The sequence below is a fragment of the Artibeus jamaicensis genome, unplaced genomic scaffold (assembly GCF_021234435.1).
Source record: "Artibeus jamaicensis isolate MK-2021 breed Jamaican fruit bat unplaced genomic scaffold, CSHL_Jam_final contig_793, whole genome shotgun sequence".
NCBI classification, from domain to species: Eukaryota; Metazoa; Chordata; class Mammalia; order Chiroptera; family Phyllostomidae; genus Artibeus; species Artibeus jamaicensis.
In genome coordinates, this window is record NW_026521975.1 from 8,033,665 (window position 1) to 8,055,431 (window position 21,767).

At 49.3% G+C, this 21,767-nt stretch overlaps 1 protein-coding gene across 1 annotated transcript in view; it reads left to right on the top strand.

The window, feature by feature from the left end:
• Positions 1-9,772, top strand: part of WNT7A (Wnt family member 7A) — a 62,760-nt gene extending 52,988 nt beyond the window's left edge. The window contains exon 4 of the mRNA XM_037167516.2: positions 9,293-9,772. Within this exon, the coding sequence (XP_037023411.1) occupies positions 9,293-9,772 (480 nt within the window). The remainder of the gene's footprint in view (positions 1-9,292) is intronic.
• Positions 9,773-21,767: the final 11,995 nt, after the last annotated feature.

Sequence of the window (21,767 nt, forward strand, 5' to 3'; positions counted from 1 at the left end):
AGGACTTCAGGTTCTTCCCAGGGGAGGTAAACGGGAGCAGTGGAATTCAGTGCTAGGAAACAGCTTCTGGTTCTTAAAAATGTGATGCCCTTCACACCACCAGGGGTGGGTAGTCTGGTCACAAGAGCACCATGGGGCACGGACCATGTGGGGGAGCACCGTCTCACCTCTCTCCCCTCAGAACCCCTTCCTCCTCTAGGACGTTCACTCCCTAGATCCTCTGAGCAACCCTAAGGGTCTTGGACAGCCGGGAGGCCACTTTTGATAGTATCTATTTGGTATTATGAATCAAGGAATTTTCTGGAGCCAAGTTTCTCCCAAGGCCCTTCCCAGGTCTAAGAACCCCACCCTGGTAATTCCAGGCTCTGGGCAGCACCTGGTACATTGTTGGCACTTCATGGGGGACCTGTCAGAAAGAGATTGATTTTCTCTCTCCAGTGGAGTGGAAAAATCCTTCCTGTTGCTCCAGACAGATTTGGGGCTGGGCTGGGGGGACAGACAAGCAGATTGAGAACAGCCACCCGCACCCATTACGGGAATCTCCACTGTGGACCCCAGCTGCTGCTCCCACACACTCCCAGGGCAAGGGGCTCAGCACCTCTGCAGCTCCCTCCACCTCCGGTCAGCTTGGTGGGGATGGCTGCCCTCCCCCCAGGCTGGTATCTGCTGCCCTGTGACCCCCTCCCACCCTGCCCCCCAACTAGGGTCCCAGTTTTGCCCTCTGGATGCATATAGTCCTTCTCACTCACCCTGCCCTGAGATAGGTCTGAAGAGTGTGGGGGACAATAATCAGGAAAGAAAGTGCCTTCTCTGGACTAAGCAAGTCCAGCTTCTTCAGTACGGGTCTTCAGCCCCCTTCTCTACATATGTTCTATCTGTTTCTGTCCATCTGCTGGGGTGTAGCTCATTTCTGAAAATCTCCTCCCTTATTGTGGGCAATAGACCTCAGTTAATATGGCCTCGGTTGGTTGCCTTTTTAGCAGCCTCTTAGTTCATATTGAACTTGTAGTCATCTAAGGCTATAAATTGTTCTCAGTGTCTCTCATCTTGTGTTTTTGCAATCAGTTTTTTAAAACAAAAAACCATAGGCGTTTGCCCCACTTCTGGCTCATTTCAAGCACATGCTTTAATCTGTCAAAGTGCCTGAATTCTTACTGAGCACCTGAGCTGACCGGAGCCAGATTTCAGTGGCACCAAAATACCCTTCTGCTCCCCAGCTATCCTTCCTCCTGACTACTCACTCTCTGAAATTTCCTCATTATGCCCTCGACACGTATTCTTTCCCATGCCTAGTTCCCCTTCCCGTCCCTTGTCTTAGTGCGCAGCCCCTGCACGCATCAAAGCCTGCGAGTCAACCCTGGGTCCCCCCCCCCGCAATCCTCCACCGGTCACACACCACCACGTCTTACCGATTTTGCTCCCTCTCTCCCTTCCACTGCCACAACCTTTGTTAGAACCACCACGTGTCTCTGGCCTCGGTGATGGGAATACCTTCCCACCAGATTTCCATCCTGCCACTCTGACCTTTTCTAACCTAATGGCCTCTGCATTTGGAATGATCTTTAAAGTTGTCAGTTGGACCCCATCACTCCCCTGTGCGAAAGCCCCTCCTTGGCACCTTCGGAACTAAGGATGATCCCCATCCTTCCTGCCGTCTGAGTACCTCCCAGCTCCATCTCCCTCTTACTTCGCCAGCCACGCCTACCTTGTCCTGCTGAGTCTGGCCGACTAGCTTATCCTTCTGTTATCTGGCTTCCAGCTTGCCTTCCTGGGGAAGGCTTTGTGGAACTGCACACCAGAGCAGCCCTCTGTTCTGCTCCTTCACAGCGCTCACCAGTCTATAATCAGGTTTTGGGGTGATCACTTCCAGGGCTGCTCCGGCTTGGGTCTGCAAGCTCCAAGGAGGCAGAGACGGCATTCATTTGCATCAGAGCAGGGATGAGGCCAGATAACACACAGCAGGTGCTCAATGTAAAATGAGAGAGCAAGTGAATAAATGTTTCACAACGGGAAAAACTCACACTAGGTGTTTCTTTCACTTTGCACCTAGTCAGCACCTCTTCCATCCCAGGGGAGTCTCTGCCAGAGGCTGAGGTGATGGATGTGCATGTACTGGCCCTGGTCTCTTGGGAGTGTCACAGGTGGGGTTCTCCAGAAGCAGAGGCTAAGTAAGTACTGGCCTTCTAGGTAAGGAATAGCAGGTGCAGAGCTGAGGGTGGACAGGGAGGAAAGAGCATGGGACTGGGAATCAAGAAGACAGGCTCGTTCCGGGCCCTGCCATGGAGGGGCCGTGGGTGGCTCCTGGGGTTGTGGTCAGTATAATGGTCGCATTCAGACTGGGAAGATAAAGGGAGTTTTCAAAGAGAGGGCTGTCCAACCACTTATGAGTGGGTGGGTAAATGGTGAGATGGCCACACAATAGAATATTATTCAGCCATGAAAAAGAATTAAGTTTGGATACATGCTATACCATGGATGAACCTTGAAAACATTACTCTGAGTTAAGGAAACTAGGCATACAAAGGGCCACCTATTATATGATTCCATTTATAGGAAATGTCTGGAGTAGGCAAATAAATACAGACAAAAGGTAAGATTAGTGGTCACCTGGGACGGAGAGGAAGGGAGAAACGGGGGAGTGACTATTATTGGGTATGGAGGTTTTTTTAGGGGATTGAAAATGTTCTAAAATTAGTGGTGATGGTTATACAACTTTGAATATACTAAAAACCATTGAATTGTATGCTCGAACTGAGTGAATTGTATGCATTATACCAGTAAGTATAATGGTAAGAAAACCATTTTTTTTAAAAAGAGAGATTGCTGATAAAACAAAGGAGAAAGTTAAAGGAACCAGAAAGGATGTTGCCGCGCCCTGGGGCTGCCCACAGTAAGGAACCGTGACTGCTTAGGCCTCAAGTGCCAAGAAGCCGGACCGCTTAGACTCCTGGGGGGCTGTACGCAGAGGACTTCCGAGCAGGACCTGTGACCTCTGGGAGGGAGTGCAGCCATCCTGTGGGCCAGCAGAGATGAGCGGGAGTAACTGCAGGACTTTCCTCCGGTTCTCCTAGTTCCTTCCACTGGCTAGACCCATCTGGAAGTGACACAGCTGTATTCAGACCATCCTGCAACCCAAATGCTCTGGGCCCAATCAATCACCTGGAATGGTCTGGGTCCTAGAGCGAGCAAGCTGATTGGTGCAGGCCTACAGTCCGGCCTCCTGGGGTATGGAGTGGGAGGGGGAAGTGTGGGGAGCAGCCTGGAGGCACGTGGAGGGGATCCTGCATACGCTCAACTGAGGCCTCTTCCTTTCTCTGAGTCTCCGTTTGCTCACCTGTGAAATGGGATGAAAATGCCCATCCCTCAGGAGATAAAGGAAAATCTCATTCTGTTAGAGCTCTGAAAACATTTTGTGTAGGCTAAAGAAAGCGCATGGATCCGAGGCTAAGATTCTCAGAGAGAGACAGAAGCGGCCTTGGAGCCCATCTGGTTCAGATGGAGAACCAAGGCCGAGGGAAGGCGCCCGGCCAGTCAGCACCGGCGGCAGCCCAGTCGCAACTCCCCACGTACAGCTTCCCCACTGAGGTCTTGTTTCTAATAGCCTTTATTTTTCAGAGTGGTTTCAGGTTCACAACGGAACTGAGCAGAAGTTTCCATGTCCCCCCGCCCCCCGCATACATCCATCTCCCTCATATGAGAAGCATGTTTGTTACCACCAAGGGGAAATCTTTTTAAAATCATACATCCTGCCCCGCTGGCTTCCCTGTCCACTTACACTAAAATCTCACCTTTTAGCCCAAGGAGGCAGGACAACTAATGTCATATGGTGGCTTAGGTAGGATCCTGGGACAGAAAAAGGACACTAGGTATAAACCAGGGAAAGCTGAATAAAGTATGGACTTCAGTTAACAATAACATATTGATATTAACTTATTAATTGTAACATTTACTGATTGATGGGAGATATTAGTATTAGGGGAACTAGGTGCAGGGTGTATGGAAACTCTCTTCACAGTTTTTAAAAAATGAAGTTCATTTTTAAGAAACTGAATAAGGAAAAGCAGCCCACCTCCTCCGGGCAGTCCCTGGAGTCTGTGGGAGGGGACCTCCACCTGTGCCCCCTCAGCACCTTCCCCGTGGCCGTGGTCACCGTGCTGCGGCCACAGGCCTCCGCCCTGCCCTGTGGAAGCCTCCGGCCTCGCCCTGCTGTTCCTCACGTGGAAATGAAATGAGAGAATGAGTCTGTGCTGTCGTGTGCTGGCCCCCTCTTGGGTTCTGCCCTCTGCCTTGAGTGTCAGCTCAGAGAAGTCTTCCTCATCACCAAGGTCACATAGCCTCCCCTACCTCCTTTTTCACTCTCTGGCTCTTATTCCTGTTCCATTTTCCTCTTCTTACTTATTTTATTATTTATTTGAATGAGTTACTTGCTCTCCTCTACCCCATAGAATGTGCTCTTTATAAGGGCTCAGTCCATCCCTCTTTTGTTTGCTTAGTACCCGATACTCACATGATGCCAGCACATAGTATGTGCTCAGTTTGTTCCCTCAGTTCCTGTGAAGGTCAGTCCCCAAGCCTGCACTAACTGACCAGCAGTGACAGGTGGATATGAGTGGGGCCTGTGGCTGGAGCTGGAGGTGAGTTGAGAACACAGTATCCTCCTCATGTCCTCTGAGGCCCCAGTGGTTCTGAGACCCCAGACCAGCATTGAAGAGAGAGGCAGAGAAGAACTACATGTGCTCAGAGCCTGCTGAGACCAGGCATCTGGACCTCATGGATCTGTTTGCCCATTTCTTTGCCTTTTGCACTGAGGCTTCTTTGCAGCCCAGTATGGTAAATGGGTAGATCCCGAGTAGTCTTATGTCACTGGTCTTTAAGCTGGGACGCCGAAGTGCAGCTAGGGACATAGAATATTGACAGCGATCCGTACCAGCAGTTCCAAGCCCCTTCCTCCTCCACCCAGTTACTCCCTGAGGTCCTCTGGACTTCCTGTCAAACCAGCAATTCAGGGTTGCTGCTCAGGGTGATTGTTTGGGACCGGGAATACCAGTTGTGGAATAGTTTGAGCATCTGTTGTTGAATTTACCTTTGGGCATTTCCTAAGAGAATCTGCTGCATACCGAGGACTGGGAAGGTGCGTGGAGTCACGTCATTTAGATCCTGCAGATCCTTCAACTGCCTGACACTGATTCACAGTCCAGACCCTTCAAGCCTAAAGGGATCCTGGAAGTTTTCCTGGGCAGCTCAGAAGCTGGTAGCCAGCCTGGCCTCAGTGGGTAGGAACAGTGTGTAAAGAATGTGGCTTTGTCCCAGACACACTCCCTCTGCTGTTGTCCCTGCCTCAGGGGAAGGGCTTGCTGCCTTTCTGTAATTTCTATGTGGGTCACTAGTCCTGGCCAGGAGGGCTGTGATCACGCCCAGCTTAATTCAGACATAATGCGATCACTGGGGCTCTCAAAGTGCAGAGTTTGCAGGGTTCACAGGCTGGTGTTAACCGTATGATTAGGGGCCCACACAAACACCCCACGGCCTCAGGCAGCCACAGAGGAAGAAGGAGACAATGTGCAGGAGGCAGCACGCTGAGGTGGCCGGTGCACCCAGGCCCGCAAGGAACCTGGTCTTCAGCACTGGCACTTGGAGCCCAGGGTCCACCTCAGCAAAACCATTTGGTGTCACACACTTGCAAATACAGCCCAGTAGGTTCTTACTAAAACATTCCAATGACTTCTTAAAAACAACTTCATTGAGATATAATTCATATATCATACAGTACACTCATTTAAAGCATGCAGTTAAACACTTTAAAAAATATTTTCAGATATGTGCAACCATCACCACCATTAATTTTAGAATATTTTCATTACCTCAGAAAGAAACCTGTACCCTTTAGCAGTCACTCCCTACTCCCCCAACCTCTCAGTCCACTAACCTACCTTATGTCTCTATAGATTTGCCTACTTTAGACATCCACTATGCAAGTATGTAATTTGTAACCTTTTCTGACTGGCTTCTGTCACTGAGCATCATGCTTTCAAGGTCCATTTATGAGTAGCATGTGTCAGCACTTCACTCCTTTTTATGGCTGAGTAAGATTGCATTTGCGGATAGACCACATTGTGATTCTGATTGGCATTTCCCTATCGATGAGAGATGTTGAACATCTTTTCACATGCTTATTGGGCATTGTACCCAATGCATTTTTATAAACTGCATGACATAGCTTACATGCAAAAAAAAAAAAAAGCACAGAGACCATCTGTGTTTATTTAAAAGAATAATTATAAAGCACCCGTACCGAGGAACAGAGTATTGCCAGGACTCCGGAAGCCGTCTAGGTAGCTCTCACCAACTACAGCCCCTTGCTCTGGACACTAGGGACAAGCCCTGTCGTGGTACTTGTGTTCCTCATCGCTCCCCTTTCCATACATCCCCTCTGTATGTGCCCTGAAGAATCCAGTTTTGCCCACTTTGAACTTGATACAGATGAAACAGTTCTATGGAAATCTTTCGATGGCTCCTTTCCTCCCTGCTGGTTTCTGTGGCCGTTGGCTGACGCTGCCCTGCACTGTGCTGTTGAGTACACACGCCTCAGTCCATTCATTCTGCCACGATGGACGGACACCCAGAGGGTGCCCGGTTTGGCATCGTCATGAACACCGCAGCCGTGAGCGCCCTGGAGCCTGCTTCCTGTACACGCATGTGTAGGTTTCTCTGGGCCACACAAGTCGCACGTTTTCTGTGCGTCTTCGTCATTGGGAACACCGCCGTGCCTGCTTTCCAGACAGCAGTGTGTGCAGGTCCCAGGGGCTCCGCGTCCTCGCCAGCACTGAGCAGCAGAGGAATTCGTCTGGCACCCTCAGCATTTCTTGGTCAAAGTCTTTGACGGCACCGAGACCTCAGTCAGCCAGCCGCCGTGCCTCAGAAACAGCACCTACCCCTGCCCCCAACATGTATCCCACCTCTGAGCCTCCCACCTTCCACATGCTTTTTAGGCCAAGGTGGAAAGGTGGGCTGGACATCTGGGAACTCTGTCCTCACTGATGACCAAAAGGGACATCTGTGTTATTTGGGTGGCTACTCATCAGTACCGGCTCTAGGCGTGTGGAGGTCGCGTGAGGGTATTGACACCTAGTATGTGCTCTGTCACACTAGGTGTCCTGCTAGTCCAGCTCCTAGCCAGTCAGAATTTCAACATTTGCAATGTTTGCAGCATTGCTGGCTTCTTTAATTGCAAGTACTATGGTTGAAACACAGGTGACCCTGCCTCCCTGTTGATTATATTGACCAAGCACTGGTCAGCTCCTCCTGGAAGCGGGCAACTAGGGCTGGTCAGACCGTCAGTAAAGGCCCATTCTTGGTGCCAGACCTCTGTGTCCCCAACACCCACACAGGTGCAGCACAGACGGCAGCACTGATGACTACTTTCCGAATGTCCGTTTCTGTTCTGCCTGTGTCAGAAATGGTAACATTGCCTTCACTCCACGTTTCAGTGAAGGCAGCTGAGCCCCAGAGACGGGCTGTGTCGACCCCAAGGCACACAGCTAGCAAGCAGCACAAGCACTGGGGCTGCCCCTCAGCTGTGGGCCTCTGATGCCCCGCCCACCAGTGTGCCCGCTCTAGGAGTTGGCTGAGCCTCAGCTTCTCTCTGTGAGTAGGACCGTGCTCACCTGAAAGAGTTAAATAAGTCGGCATATAGAAAAGCATGCGTCTGGTGTGTGTACAGGTGATTAATAACTGTTCGGTTATTTACTAATTTATTCACTTATTCTTTCACTGTGCAACCGGCAGAAGTAATTTGATCATCTGGAGGAAGGACTATGAAAGTGCTCACATACTGTGATGCAGAAACTATGCTCACTCACACATCCCCATCCAGTGCCTGGTACATAGTAGGAGCTTAATAAATGTCTATTAGGATGAAATAGGCTGAAGATGATAAGGAAGGAAGAGAAGCTTCGGTTCCAAATATACTTGCTTCCACATTATATATAGTTAAAAAGAAGGAAAGAAGGAGAAAAAAGAAAGGAAGGGGGAGGGAAGAAAAGTTAAAAAACAACAACACTGAAAACAATGTAAATACCCTGTACTATGGGGGGAGGGGTGGTAAATTCTGCCTTCTTTTATCACCAGGATATTCCAAAGCTGAGGTTAGCAAAACATGGCCCACGGACCGTGTCTGGCTTTATATATGTAATAAAGATGAAATGAAAACCGGCCATTTTGTTTTGCCTGTCCTTGAACTTCACAGTATGTTCTCTTTAGTGTCCAACTTTTTTCACTTAACATTACATCCTAGAGATCTGTTCTTCTTTATTAGGAGTTCATTCTTTTTCACTGCTATCTAGTAATTCATCGTATGGTTACGATTAATCACTATTTATTATTATCCCCATTCTGTATATGAAGACACTGCAGCACAGAGGGCTGAAGTAAGTTGCCCAAGGACACACAGATTAGTGTTAAATCTGGAATTTGAACTCAAAGTCCAGAATCTGTGCTGCAACCACCCCTCCCACATACAGTGCTGCCTTTCGTGAAATGATGATGGAAGCCCAAGGGTCTCAGGAACTCAGAGGAGGGGACACAGCATCCATCCTGGTAGCCAGGGAAGCATAAATCAGAGCCATGGTTTCCATATTTATATGTCCACAGGGCCTGGCAGGTATCATAAGTGATCAAAGCACTTGACCATAGTTTAGGGCCAGGGATGTAAGAGGGAGCAGTGAGGACTATGGCAAATTGAAGGCTGCCAGCCAAGAAGACACCTGCTGGTATAGCTCCAAGTGTTGCTGCCATATGACAATACCGGCAGAGACTGTGGTGAGCCAGGACACAGCAGGGCAACCAGGCTGGCATTTGTGGCCAGATTCTATGCCAGGAAGTCAGCACCCAACTGCACCAGTTATTAAATAATTTAACTATCACTCCAGAGTTGCCAGATGTACTTTCTGTCTGAAAAAAAAAAAAAAAGGAAACCTTGGAAGTCTACTTTTAAGTCCTCTGGTTCCAAAATTATTTTAAACCTGTGCGGACCAAAGAGAACTTATGTGTGCTCTGAACTGTTCTGAACAATCTAAGGACCACAGGGGACCTGGGAGGCAATGAAGGCAAGTTAGTTCCAGGTGGAAGGCACAGCGCAAGGGCTGGAGATGAGAGGAATTTAAATCCAGGCCTGAGTTTCCTGCACCAGAAAGAAAAACGAAAACCAAACCCAGCTAGTTGGGGGAGGGGGTTGGCCGGCCTGGATGGCGCATGCAGTGATGTGCACTGTGTTCTTCCCGCCCCACCTCTGCAGATCCTGGAGGAGAACATGAAGCTGGAGTGTAAGTGCCACGGTGTGTCAGGCTCCTGCACCACCAAGACGTGCTGGACCACACTGCCACAGTTCCGCGAGCTGGGCTACGTGCTCAAGGACAAGTACAATGAGGCTGTACATGTGGAGCCTGTGCGTGCCAGCCGCAACAAGCGGCCCACCTTCCTGAAGATCAAGAAGCCACTGTCATACCGCAAGCCCATGGACACGGACCTGGTGTACATCGAGAAGTCACCCAACTACTGCGAGGAGGACCCCGTGACAGGCAGCATGGGCACACAGGGCCGCGCCTGCAACAAGACAGCCCCCCAGGCCAGCGGCTGTGACCTCATGTGCTGCGGCCGTGGCTACAACACCCACCAGTATGCCCGCGTGTGGCAGTGTAACTGCAAATTCCACTGGTGCTGCTATGTCAAGTGCAACACCTGCAGTGAGCGCACCGAGGTGTACACGTGCAAGTGAGCCCGAAGACCGGTCTCCAAGCTGCACTCACCCTGGCAGGTCACTTCCCAGACTTCCACAGGGAACTGCCAGAATGCTGAGCTTGTCTGTTCTGCTGCAGAGGCACTTGCAGGGTTTCCTGCAGGACCTGTGGGAAAGGGCTCTCCAGGGCCCTTAGGGGTTCTAGTCCACCCCCAGTGCTGCTCCAACTACTGCGGGCCAGCCTGGGGCCTTCTTAGCTGCAGCCGAGCCTTCCATAGCAGGAACCCTGGATCTTTGGGCCTCATCATAGCAATATTTAACAATTTATTCTGATTTTAAAAGTAATATTAATTTATTTAATTAAAAAAGTCCTTCCACTCATTGGGATCCGTTTTCTGCAAAATGGGCTGTTTGCTTTCTTTGCAGGAAAATGTTGTCGCTAGGACAAGAAGCCAGGTACAACTGTACAAAATTATTCTTTATGCAGACATTTCTACTAGTTGATTCCCCAAATATCCCTGCACTAGATGTTTAAGAACAGAGATGTCCGTGTCCTTTACATATGTAGATATACATACACTTTTTTTTTTTTTTTTTTTGCTGTTTGCTGCTACTTATCCAGAAATTTAAGCTGGTCCAGATTTGGAGACATTTTTTCAGAAAACATCTCCTATTCTTTAGTTCTCCCCACCTCAGACTTCACCCTTAGAAAAATTGAGTTTGGAATATGTAGAAAGAGGAGAGATAGTAACTCCCAGCAGTTTCTATCTTTTAGAAAGTGAGCTTCTGGATAAGAGAGAATATTTTGTAAAAGACTATTTTTATATGAATATTTTATTTATATTGAGCCTGACTCTATCATTCCAAGGCCTGTGCTTCTTCTTAGTCTTGCTTTGGGGTCAGGAGGGCAAGGCCTGGGTATGGGGTCAGTCCCCATGAGGATGCTCATATGGCTGGGTTTCCGAGTTCTGTTGGCCACAAATGGGCAGAAGCAGCCAGTGGGTGCCGGTTCTGTGGTGTCATCCACGATGCCTGGGAAAGGAACTAGATCCTCAATTCCGCCGGTTAAGCTCAGGCCTTTAGAGCAATGTCACTGAGTGGGGACCTCACGATGAGCCATGTGGTAGATAGTTCTGTGTGTCCTCAGCATTGCGTAAGCATCGCAGGGACTCAGTCATTGCCACTCGGCAGAACCCAGCTCAGGGAGCCTACTCCTTGCCAGAAAGCCCCTGCCATTACTGTGTGTCTCAAGGGGGTAAGGGTGAGGTGTAGACCTCAGTTATAGGGCAGAAAAGCTTGAGTGAGGAGTCCCCTGAGCAGTTGGGCTTCCTGGATGTCACAGTCCCAGGACAGACTATAAGACAGAGGGCTGGACAAAGCCTCTCTGCTCTGGGTCCACCTTCATCCAGTGCCTCTGAACTTGGAAAGCTTTCCTCAACGAGGCTGTGTGTGTTCTGCATCCATTGTGTTTGTGTGACTTTAGGGAGTATCTGGGTAGTCACTTGACTTTGTGCTTTCAAGTACCTCTGGGGTGCTGACGTGTGTATATCTTGTGTGCTCCTGTGTGTGCCCAACTATCTCTGTCTCTCTCCATCTGTGTGCCTGAAAAATTCGGCTGGTGTGTGCCTGTGCATGTGTGCCTATACATCTCTGCTTGTTTGGGAGGGCTTGTGGTGTTGAGTCAGACTACAGCGACCTTTGGCAATTGTGTGGAGCCACCAAGAGATGGCACCTCTGAACTCAATGCCCACAGACACTGGTTAAACTCAGGTACCTCTGAGACCACAGCCCCGTCGCCCCTTGCCCTGGGAGCCCCCCATGTCTAGGCTGTATTGGACACTCCAGTGTCAGCACTGGGCCTGGACCACAGCATGGACAAATAAAATGGCTGGATAGTTGGTTGATTTCTTCCCTTGGACCATGTTTTTCTTCTTTGGTGTCAGGATGGATAGGCTTGTGAAGGAATGAGCGGATGGATGGATGGATGGATGGATGGGTGGGTGGGTGGATGGGTGGATGGATAATAGGTGGATGGGTGGACGGATAGATAGGTGGATAATGGCTGGGTGGGTGGATTGATGGTTAGATGAATGGGTGGGTGAGTGGGTGGGTGGGTCACTGGGTAAGGGAGGAAGAAATGCAGAAGTTTCTTGAAGCCCCCCATGTCACAGTTTATGTCTGCCTTGGAAAACCCGCAGTGTCTCCCATGAGCAAAGAGGTTTCTCGAGCCTTCAGTCCCTTTGCTGTTGGCTGGCCTTCTGGCACCTGAGACTGAGGGAGGTTCCGATCAGCCTCTCCAGATGATTATTTAATGTTAATCACATAAACATGGTACCAGAAGTCATCCCTATGGGTTGCCTTGTTATTCAAATGAGGAGTGGGCCTGGCAGGAGGGCGGCTGGACTTGTGAGGAGAATGGCTGGGTCAGCTGCTGGCCTATCACTTGGCTCCTTAGCAAAGTGTTAGTTTCCAGCCTAGGGGCTTGCCCTCCCCCAGCTCAGCTGTGCTCTGAGCCTCAGTTTTCCAACCTTAGAAGTGGGATAAAAATACCTACCTTACAGGGCTGTTGTGATTGCATGGCACTTTGAGTTTCAAAGTGATGGATGGATACTAAATAGTATTATTATTATTATTATTACTATTCTTTCCACAATAATAAGATTCATCAAACACAGCTTATGACAATAAATATTTTACTCTGTGTTAGGCAAAGGTATTTTGTCCCCTTTGCTTTATTTCTAAAGTGCCTTTTCAATAACACTGACATTAAAAAGGCAAAAATTTTAAGAGGGAGAAAAATTAGAAAGTACGGGACTAGAGTGTTAAAAGCTCAGGGTCCTGGCGCGTTGTAACAACTGGGAAGTGAGCCGCTCCACAGAGGCCCATCTTGGCTGCATGGGAATGTGGGCCTCCTCATAGCCAGACTTTCCTCTGTCCGTGAGGAAACAAGGACTCTGATTTTTCAAGAAGGGCCGACCATCCGGTTCTTTAAAGTAAGATCTCCTATTTTGTTTTCTTTTGATGTATTAACAAACACCATAAGGATGGAGCAAATCATGACTGCAAGCTGAACTCGGCATCTGTACCACCAGGGTGCAGCCTCTGACTTGGACCAAATCTCTAGTTTTAGAGATGAAGAAACTGAGGCCCAGATAGGGGCCAGGGGCTTTATGCAAGGCCATGCAGCAAGCCTCACAGAGGGAAGGCCAAGGACAGGACTTGTGCCTCCTAAAAAGGTCACAGTGCACCCCTGAGGCAACGAAATAATGTGGAGGGGTGGGTGGGAAGCGTGAAGTTCCTACTTGTTCCAACGTACATACAGGGTGGGGCAAGAGTCGGTTTACAGTCATGAGTATGCAAAGCAGAGTATATTCCTGTATTGTTATTAATTAGTATATTATTTTCCTTATGAACAGCTGTAAATCTACTTTTCCTCACCCTGTGTGTGTTTTCACTTGTGTGTGCACATGCACTCACACCCCTTTGGACTTAAGTTCAGAGCTAGCTCAAGGCTCTGTGGGGTAATGGGCCGATGCCCTAAACCACTCCATGGGGGTGCCCTGGCAGCCAGCCAGGGGAACCCCAAACCTTTCATTCTCCCACTCACATCCCTTCAATCAAGGGAATCCCTTAGCAAGACCCAGGTTAGGAGAGTCCTGGGTTGACACATTTCTCTACCGGAGATGGAGCTGTTCCCTGTCATCTTCAAGGCAAATTTGTGACGTGTTTCCTGAGACCCTAGGAGGGCTCCCAATCCCACTTGCATATGAGAGCCAGTCTCAGGGAAGAGAAGTGACTTCTTCAAGACTCTACCGCTGGGAAGTGAGGAAACAAGGGCTTAGTCTGGGCTGTCCCACATCAGCCCCTGGCACTTGGTTCTGAGCCTTCTGCCCTCTAACAGAAGCTTAAGGAAGATAGAGAGAAAGGACTCCACGTGGACCACATAGGGCACCCAAGTCTCAGGCAGATTGTCATTGTCAGCTTTTTCCCACCTTACTGGATGCATCCAACAAGTCACCAAGATTTAGCACTTGTTCCCTGGGGGCATCGCACGGCTAATCCACCTTCCTCACTGACTCTGGCCACCATTGCCTCTCACCTAGGAGAACACCACCACCTCCTCCCAGGTCTCCCTGCTTCTACCCATGCCCCGTTAAACCAGCCTTCCAAGCTCTGGCTAGACCAATCCACTTCCTGCCTGTACCCAGATGTGGCTCCCCATTTTCCTGCAGATGAAGAGCAAGTTCGTGAGTCCTTCACAACCTGGCCTTTGCCGTGCTGGCAGCCTTGCCTCTGCCTCCCCTGCACAGCAGTAACAATGCTTCCATTTGTGAAGTTATTGCTCTGTGCCAGGCGAGGTCCTAGAAATTTTCATGGCTTCTCTCTTATCTTCACACCACCCTCTACAACTTGTACCTTTGCTGTGCTCTCTGCCAGGAGCAGTCACCTTCCTTCCCTCCACGTGACAGACTCCTGTTCCTCTGAGGAGCCCTTCTGTGCTGTTGCAGGAAAGATGGGATCTGGAGCCACCCTGTGCAGGTGGAGCCCTGTTATTATTCTCATTCTGAGCTCCTGAAATTGGAACCACACACTCCTTCACAGAGCTCCAGAGCCACCTTCCAGCCGAAGGCTGGGAGATGAAGGAATTCACCCACACAAATCACTGGCCGGACTCTATGACCAGAGCTCTTAGCCTTCTTGGGGAAGTGTATCAGTTAGCTATTGCTGAGTAACAAACCAGTTTCTTCAAACAACTATATCATTTTTCCTAAGTCTATGGATGAGTTGGCCAGTTATTCTGATCTCAACTGGGTTCCCTCATGATCTGCTGTGGGTCAGGAGGTAACCCTGCCAATCTTGGCAAAATTCTGTCATGTGTTTTTGGTTCAGCTGGCTACTGGGCTGGTCTAGAATGGCTTTAACTAGGACAAATGGGTCATCTGTCCCATGATCTCATCCTCCAATAGGCTACTCCAAGCTTGTTCACACCAGACAGGAAGAATTCCAACTGTAAGAGAAGAAGCTGCCAGGCTTCTTGATGTCCAGGCTCAGCATTGGCACCAGGTTAGTTCTGCTACATTTTATTGGCCAGAGCAAGCCACGGGGCCAGCCCAGATTCAAGGTGTTAGGAAAGAGACCCTTTTTCGACCTAGCAATGGGTATGGGAGAGGGAAGGGACTTAACCGCAGGACCAGTGGGAAGACATTCATATCTGCTGCCCTAAGGAGGCCAGAGTGTCAGCACTGATCATGTGGCAGGGACACAGCCACTCTGAGCCTCAGCTTCTCCACCTCTGTCAGTCACCTTGTTCTGGAGTCAATCTTGGGTCTTGTCTTCCTCTACCCAGTCCGTCAGAAAGTCCCAATGAGTATAGTTCAAAATACACCTAAATATCACCACTCTGTCTGCATAGCCACCAGCCATCTGTGCGTCTGAATTGGGTCGAATTCTCACCACATCCAGGTCCTCTATGTAGGTCCCACTGCTAGACCACATTACCTGTCTCCATTGTGGTTGGGAGTGGCCACGTGCGTGGGCTCTGCTCCACGGAGTATGGTGTACGGACGATGTGCTGCACTTCCAAGCCCAGCTACACCTCCTGTGCTCTTTCCCTTCCACTGGGGTGTGGGCAGTAGAGCTACAGAGAAAATGTCCCAAGATCCCTGAATACCTGAAGGAGAGCCACCAGACAATCAGGAACACCCATAAGTGAGAAATCCGTCTATTGGAAAAGCCACTGAGATTTCATCTGTTTTCAGCAGGTAAGAACTTATCTGATTTCAACAGATAAGTTCATCTGTTAGAGCATAGAGCCCCTCTCTTACTAGGCTCCAGCCACAGTGGCTTTCCTTCTGTTCTGAAACATGCTAGGTTTCATCCTGCCTCCGGATCAACCTTTGCACGTCTTGTTCTCTCTGACTTCCCTGCATAGCTGGATTTTCCTGGTTAAAAAGACTTAACTCCAGTGCCAGCACTTCAGTTTATACCTCCAACCACTCAGGCTTCCAGCACCTTTCATCCAGTATTTTTATTTTCTTTTTTTGTGGCATTTGCCAACTATGTAAAATGATATTTCTCATTTATTAAAGGTTGTACAGTACAGTGGTTAAGAGCATCAACCCTGGAGCCAGATGCCCTGTGTTCAAACCTAGGTCTGCTATTTTCTGGCTGTGTAGTTTAGGATAAGTAGTTTAACATCTCTGTACCTGTATTTTACCATCTGTAAATGGGGCAGCAAAAAAAAAAATATCATCACAGTGATTAAATGAGCTAACCCATGTCAATTGTAAAATTCAGTGCTTGGTACATTGTAAGGACCATGGACGTGTGAGGTTCAGATATTACTGTTTGTTAAGTTTCATGAGTGCAGGACTTTGGCTGCCTTTGTTGACTCTGGGTCCCTCATGTGCAGCACACACTCAGGGTTAGCAAACGTTTGTTGAATAAAAATGAATAAAGAGCTGGAGACTGTTTCCAGACTCACCAGGCCCCTCCTGGGGGGCAGTGGGCTCAAGGGGCCCCCTGAATCCAAGAGCTGGGAGACAAGAGGCGAAAGGTTGGGTGGGGGGTGTGGAGGCAGATCAAATCCCCTTGACATGGCCACAGGCACATCTGCTCCATTGACAAGGTGGCTGCTGGTTGCCACAACAACACTCCTGGGCCCAGAAGAATGTGCTGGAGACAATGGCCACCCCCAGCTTAGCCCCCAGGATGGCAAGCTGCCTCTGACCCAGAGAAAGAGTCACACCATTGCTCATGCATGCACACACAAGCCCGTGGTTGCACATGGACACTGAGCAAGAAACCCTGCGGGGCCTGCACACACCCAAAACATGGACATACAGCCAAGGGTGGGACCCTCACAAAGGAGGTATAGACATACACGTCTGCCATGGCCAGAGCTACAGAGAAGCCCTCACAAGAAACCCCAAGAGATACAAACTGAAAGGGGTCCAGGGTCACACTCATGAGATGCCACCCACCCGGAAGCTGGCCACAGAAAGGGGAACTTGTCTTACATGGGAGGCCATGGCTTGACCTTCACTATTCATCTGTGATCCTGGCACTTGCAGGCCCCCAGCATGTGTGTGTGTCGGGGGGAGTGGTATGGGAAGGGTGGGAGTCATGAGTGTTTGTCCTGGGGGAGTCATAGTTGGGAGGAAGACCCGGTGCCTTCTCTCAAGAGAAGGCCACAGCCAGACAGGAGATAGTTGAGTATGAAGAGAGACAACCTCTGAGGTCCAAAAGAGTACCTTCTGAGGCTCCAGTCCTGCCTCACACAGAACAATGTGCTCTCAGAAAAGTTCCTTCTCTCAGCCCAAAATTCTGGGCTTCAGCCGCAGCCCTGCCCCCTCCTACTGTGGAGAGATGGGACAAGGCCTTCCGCCCTCTGAGCCCCAGCACCCTCACTGCAAAGTGCGTGGGTGCGTTTGGGTGGGGCTCCCTAGTGCTGTCACAGCAGACAGCAACTGTGAACACCCACTGTTGACTAGACAGCACCTGTACCACCTCAAAACTGCAAGCTCGGGTTCTGGGTGAGTGCCAGGGGCTATAGAGGACCTTTACTTAAAACTCACCTCGGACGGGTTTCTGAAAGCACGGTCCTCAGAGCTCTCTCAGGGGTTCAGGAGATCGGTAGGTCAAAGCTACTTTTATAGGAATGCCAAGATATTTGCCTTCTTCACACTCGTTCTCTCACAGGTGTGCAGTGCAGTTTCCAGAGGCCGTGTGACGAGTGATGCCATAGTGACCGAACACAGTGGCAGACGTGAGACATGAAAGCAATTAGAGAAAATGTAAAGCAAGGCCTCTCTTCTCACTGTTTTGTTTTATTTAAATGGTTTTAAAACAAGAAGATATTTTTCATTAAATATGTTACTTATTTGTAGACATGGTGGATTCATGATCATTTTAAATAAACTAATACATGAACATTTTTCTCAGCTTTCATTTCCATTACTGTAAATACTGATAGATGAACACATACACAACAGCTCTGGGTCTGCGATAATCTGTTATAATGTTAGGGGCTCCCAAGACCCCAGGGTTTGGGGCCTGCTGCCCGCGACGCTCTGGAGCAGTGGATGAGAGTTCCATCGCTCGTTCAAAGTCGGCAAATAATAAAAATAGGGGCATGTGCTGAGTCCTTGCTGCGCGCGCCAGGCCCTATTCTCAGGGGCTTTAGGAAGGTCGTCTCATGGAATCCCTGCACCAGCCTATGAAAAAGGTCCTGTTGAGACAGAGAAGGAAACCTAGGCTGAGTTTCCAGGAACCTGATGGGGTTGTGGGGCCAGAAAGTGGAGGAGTCAGGACTGAAACCCAGGTGGTCTGACCTGAGAGGGGGCCCTCCCCAATCCCCACCGCCTCTGCCAGACAAAATACAAAATGCGTATTGAAATTTGAGTTTCAGATAAGCAGCAGCAACAACAAGAAGAAAAATGTGGTACAAGTACGTACCAAACATGAATGGGTATTCTGTTCTAAGAATAGCTTATCTGAAATTCAAATTTACCTAGCATCCTGGGGTTGCTGACGACCCAGTGCACTGCTGCCTCCCCATGCCCTACAGCTAGTCACGGCTACTTTGAGAGACTGCCCCAGAGCTGCTGCTTACCCAGAGCTGTCTACTTACCCAGTCCCCACCCCTCGCCATCTCCTGAAGCAGCCTTTCTTCCTTCTGCCTCTGTACCCCACCCTGGGTAACAGGGAAGGGGTGCAATGTCTGTCGCCTTGCTCCAACACTCCCTGTCCTACAGCAGCGTGTGGCTGGAGAGTTGTCACTCACCAACAGGATCTGGAACATCTGCAGGTCCTGGGGCTCCATCCCCCATCACAGTGACACTCATTGTACAGACAGGGAAACTAGGGGTTGGCTCCCAGGGCCTGTCATTTAGCACTTTATTAGGCACCAGGCCACTGCACTCTGGAATGTCCGGCCCTCCTCTCTACAGGGACATCTGTCTTCTTCTGCCCAGAACAGCCTCCAGCGTACCTGGACTGGGGCAGACAGGTGACTTACAGCAGACACTCTGACACAGTTCTTGCCACTGGGAGGCAGCCAGGGCCACACATGTATCAGGGACGTGGTGGTGTTAAACCTGAGAGCATGACGTGAGTTTCTTCACTTAATATATAATTACTTCCTTGAGTAAGATCTTTTCTCCACCAACCTGGTCCCTTTCTTGGCTCTTTCATTGTTTTTCCTTTGACCTCTGAGAGGACTATCAGTTAAAGTGGTTGAGCGCAAACTGTAGGCAAAGAAGGCACTGGGTCGTCAGGAACCCCAGGGAATGGCCGTCACAGCAGAGAATGGAAGACCGGAGTTTGGACAGGGGAGCAGAGTTGTCAAGAGTGTAGCATTTGGGTTCCGACCCTGTGAGTTGTGTGATCCTGGTCATGTTGCTTGAACTCTCTGGGCCTCAGCTTCCTCCTCTGTTACTGAGTGTGTACCAGGTCCCTTTCTAAGCACTTTTACATATTCTTAAATGCAATCCTCACAATATAATACAAATACTGTTGTCAGCTTTGGTGTGTGGCTTTCTTAGGGCTGCTGTGATATAGTACCACAGGCTGAGTGGATTAAACAACAGAAATTTATTTTCTCACAGTTCTGGAGGCTAGAAGTCCAAAATCAAGGCATCAGCAGGATTGGTTCCTTCCGAGGGCTGCGAGGGAGACCCTGTTCCCCTTGGTTCATAGACGCCATCTCTCCGAGTCTCCATATTGTCTGCCCTCAATGCATGTCTCTGTGTCAAAATTTCTCCTTTTTATAAGGACATTTTAGGGCCCAAGCTAAGGACCTCAGTTTAACTTGATCACCTCTTTAAAGATCCTATTTTCAAATACGGTCATATTCTAAGGTACTGGAGGTTAGAACTCCAGCGCATGAATTTGGAGGGAGGAAATTTATCCCATAACACCTGGCTATAAGTGAGGAGACTAGGCGAAGAATTTCAGCGACTAACCTGAGATCACACCTGCTTTAAAAGCTAGATGCAGGATTCCCAGTTCTCGAGCCCCCATCGCCGACAACCTTCGGCAGTGCAGCCTGGTTAAGACCGAGCCAATGGCTACAACCTGACAGGGCCGTGCTGGGATGAAGTGGCAGAGTCGTGGAAGCGGGGCATAGAATAGTACTAAACACATGTTGGCAGGTAATATAATGGTCTTCCAGGCTGGGTTTAAATCGGCCCTGACCTTTCATTCTGTGTGAACTTGGGAGAGGCTTCCCCTCTCTAGGCCTCATCTGTGAGAGGTGGGGTAGGGAACAGTCCTTCCCAGACCTGTACAGTGAGCACCTGCTAGGCTTCCTGATGTTCCTCGAGCATGTCTGCCAGTGCCAGGAAAGGGCTGTGATGCCAACCCCTCGCCCTTCTCCTCGGGTGCTGGGGCTCCTCCGAGTCTGAGGTGCTCTGGACCTCCTCACCCCACTTCCAGGCGGCCTCCCTTGGGTTATGGTGGGTGTCTGACTCAGGGTACACGTCAGCCTGGATTCGCAGAAGCGAAAAGAATAGAGTTTAATTCAGGTGAGGAGGGCACTGAATCTCTGGGGATGTCTGCTTCTGGCCAAGTTGGAGCCATATGGACCAGTTTAGCCTCCTACCTGAAACGAACCAACACAGCAGACAAAAACTGTTGAAACAGTGCTTCCAAGACACTGGATTTCAGGCCACAAAGGGCAACAATCCCTGTGATGTAGGAAACAAACCAGATGAGCCCTGTGATTGTCCACCTTGCTGCCATGAGAGTTTTCAGGCTGGACCATGGGGAGGGGGGCTACACAGGGCCCAGGGAACTCACTGGGGGTCCATGGAGATGAAGGAAACTATGGTTTGCTGGGGAGAGTACCTGCAAGGAGTGAATATGCAGAGACAGGAGCCTGCAGATCCACAAGGATTCTCTTGAGTACCTAACAATAACCAATGCATGCACGTTAGGACGCTATCTGAGGCCAGGGAAGAGGCATCTGAAAGATTAGAGAGGTCAGCCAGACACAAAAGTCTCCCGGGTCCCAGGGCAGTGGGTGGAGCACTCAGGAAGGCCTTGCTTCAATACTGAGGCATGATTACCTCTGGGCTGAACCCTGCTCCAGACCCCTCTACCAAACTGTAAACACGGGACCCAAGAGATCCAAACAGTTTCCCAGTGTCTTTACTGCATTTCTGATGAAGAGTCATTCGAACACAAAAATATCCAACACCCAACCAAAAATTCACAATGTCTGGCTCTAATCGAAGATCACCAGGCATATAAAGAAGCAGGAAAACACACTTTTGGTGAAGAAAATAAGTGAACCAATCCAAACCAACCCACTGTGGACACAGAAGCTAGAATTAGCAGAGATGGACCTGGAAACTATTACGGTGACTGGATGCCACAGGTGCAAAAAATTAAGTTGAGATATGGAAGCTATAAAAAAGACCTCCTACAGATATAAAATATGGGATTTGAGATAAAGAATATAATGGACAGGGATAACTGTCGATTATATTAGATATTGCAGAAGAAAATCTTAAAAACTTGAAGACATGGCAAGAGAAATCATCCAACATGAAACACACAGAGAAAAAACAATTTTTAAAAAATGAAAAGTGCATTTGTGAGCTGTGAGACAACTTTAAGTAGACTAACACACAAGTAATTGGAGATATGGAAGGACAAGTATGAGGAAGGCAGAAAAAAACATTTGAAGAAATAACAATTGAAAACTTTGCAGATATTATGAAAGATCATAAACCCACAAACTCAAGAACTCAACAAATTCCAAGCACGAGAAACACTAATAAGTCACACCAAGGTGCATTTCTCAAAATCAGTAATAAAGAGCCCCGGCTGGTGTGGCTCGGTGAGTGCGGGCCTGCGAACCAAAAGGTTGCCAATTTGATTCCCAGTCAGAGCACGTGCCTGGGTTGCCGGCCAAGTTTCTGGTTGGGGGTGTGTGAGAGGCAGCCGACTGATGTTTCTCTCATGCACTGATGTTTCGCTCCCTCTCTTTCTCTCCCTTCCCCCTCTAAAAAACAAAACACAACCCCCC